The 1,949-nt window shown below is 39.6% G+C and overlaps 1 protein-coding gene and 1 long non-coding RNA gene across 2 annotated transcripts in view; both read left to right on the forward strand.

Annotated features, from left to right (window-relative positions):
• LOC109537582 (zinc finger protein 395) overlaps nt 1-1,949 on the forward strand; it is a gene marked incomplete in the record, with an annotated part of 53,724 nt that overhangs the window by 46,748 nt on the left and 5,027 nt on the right. The window contains 1 exon segment of the mRNA XM_048662731.1: nt 51-148. Within this exon segment, the coding sequence (XP_048518688.1) occupies nt 51-148 (98 nt within the window).
• On the forward strand, nt 155-1,004 carry LOC125503019. Its single transcript, XR_007280652.1, has 2 exons — nt 155-514; nt 652-1,004. It is a non-coding gene; the product is annotated as an uncharacterized LOC125503019 (long non-coding RNA).

Raw genomic sequence — 1,949 nt, forward strand, 5'->3', positions numbered from 1 at the left:
AAGTTTTGCGCGTAAAACTCAGCATTTAAACAGATTTTCTGTTGTTTCAGAATATAACTCGAGTGGTGTTCCAATGCACGTTCAGAGGCTGCACCAAGTCATCAAACACCTGCGAAGACATCGAGAGCCACGTTCGATTAGAGCACAAGTAAGTTTGATGGGTTTTTTTTATCGGGATCAATCGCAGGCACGCCTCGACGCATTTTATTCAAAACAACTCAAACAGTACCTCAAGGCTAAGTAGCGAGTACAAAAAATTGTTGCGTAATTTTTCAATAAGCCAGTTTGCGTAACTGTGAGACACTGATGCGCGCTGCCAGCAAAATAATGTGGGTTAGACCGTTCGTCTGTCTTTACCCGAGCAACTAGCTGAATTTGGTGTTTGAAAAATCCACTTGCAATTTAGGTCATCTAACTAGACAAGCTTGGAGCAGGTCCAAGTTGGACTTTTATGAATGTTTCAACTGCTTGGTCGCGTGCACTCGTTAGGGAAGGTCGGGAAACTGCAACTAAAGTGAGTTTCCTGCGGATGCAGTTCGTCATCCACTCAAAACCGCTCGCTCCAACTCTGTTTTGTGTCTTGAGGAAACCGTTTGTGTTCTGAATCGGTTTAAAATCTGGTTTTTTCAAAGCAGTTTTATCCCATTCTAGCCCACTTGTGCATTTGATGCCCACCCAATGTTCAATTAAAATTCCCGCATCAAACAATGGAGGAGAAAAATACCATTTGAACACATTCAAGGTTTCAGCCTTGCTCCGTTAGCAAATTCCGGTACCATCGGAACGCCAATGCAGCCAAAACAGTTGATCGCCGACCCTGAACGCCCGAAAATACATTCCGTTAGTTGATTTTCTAAATTAGTTATTGAGCAAGACCACGCATTTTTCGGCAGCTTACGTAATACGCCGAATAGATTAATATGTAACCGACAGCTTCGGTTTTATTGCTTTTACCTTGTAGCTCATATGATGTGGTTTTTATTCAATAGAATGAGGTGCTGAAATTTTCGCATTTAACTCACACATTTGGCCACACATTTGGATGAATAGTGGCCCGTTGGAGCCTCAATAATTGCCAAAGAAATCAGCACGAATGCGTGTATTTTTGCCACAGTGTTGGGAAGTTGGAAGAACTAAGAAGATCAACTCTGAAGGCTTCGAGGCGTTTCTTTTGAAGCTTTAGTCAACAGAAATGAATTTTTCAACAGATACTGAAATGTTTTTTGTGCACAATCTACTTGCTGTTCATATGAGAGGTCGGTAATGAAATAGTGGAAGATTTATGAAAACTGGACGAAATTTCCGGGTATGGAAGTCAGGTTCATGATCTCCATAACTCGTTTGTAGATAAGTTCTATATTGTTGAGGCGGATTCATTTTTTTACAAACTTCTTTTTGGGTATTTCGCCTCAAAAATGTTTGTCTTTAAAAAAGACAGAATTTCCTCACGTCTTTTATTACAGTTCTTGATTACTTTTTGATAAATAATTCGTTCTTATTGCGAAATAGGAGCACTATTCATCAATCTGTAATAAAAGACGTGAGGAAATTCTGTCTTTTTTAAAGACAAACATTTTTGAGGCCAAATACCCAAAAAGAAGTTTGTAAAAAAATAACTCGTTTATTAGTGATATTAGAAAAAACCGCCGGTTTTCCGCCAAAATTCGAAAAAAACACCCTGTGTTTTTTTCTCCAGCCTCCAGCTAATGAATATTTGGCAAAGTGGCCACTGGATGCCCCTTGATAGCCCCAATAATTCCTGCTCTAGATGAGAAGTTACGAATTTTCAAAAACAAGCGTGCAGTTGAGCAAAAACTCAGTTTTTTTCTTGCGTTTCCAAAGCGTGGAAAAATCAGATTTTAGAGTGATTTGAATGAAACTTTCAGAGGTTTTAGCATTGAAGACCGTCTATGTTGGCCGTAAGTTTCCGGTTGTGGGCGGCTTTTAGT

Source organism: Dendroctonus ponderosae, unplaced genomic scaffold (assembly GCF_020466585.1).
Source record: "Dendroctonus ponderosae isolate FM_Combo_2020 unplaced genomic scaffold, Dpon_F_20191213v2 Dpon_F_20191213_11, whole genome shotgun sequence".
Classification (NCBI taxonomy): Eukaryota; Metazoa; Arthropoda; class Insecta; order Coleoptera; family Curculionidae; genus Dendroctonus; species Dendroctonus ponderosae.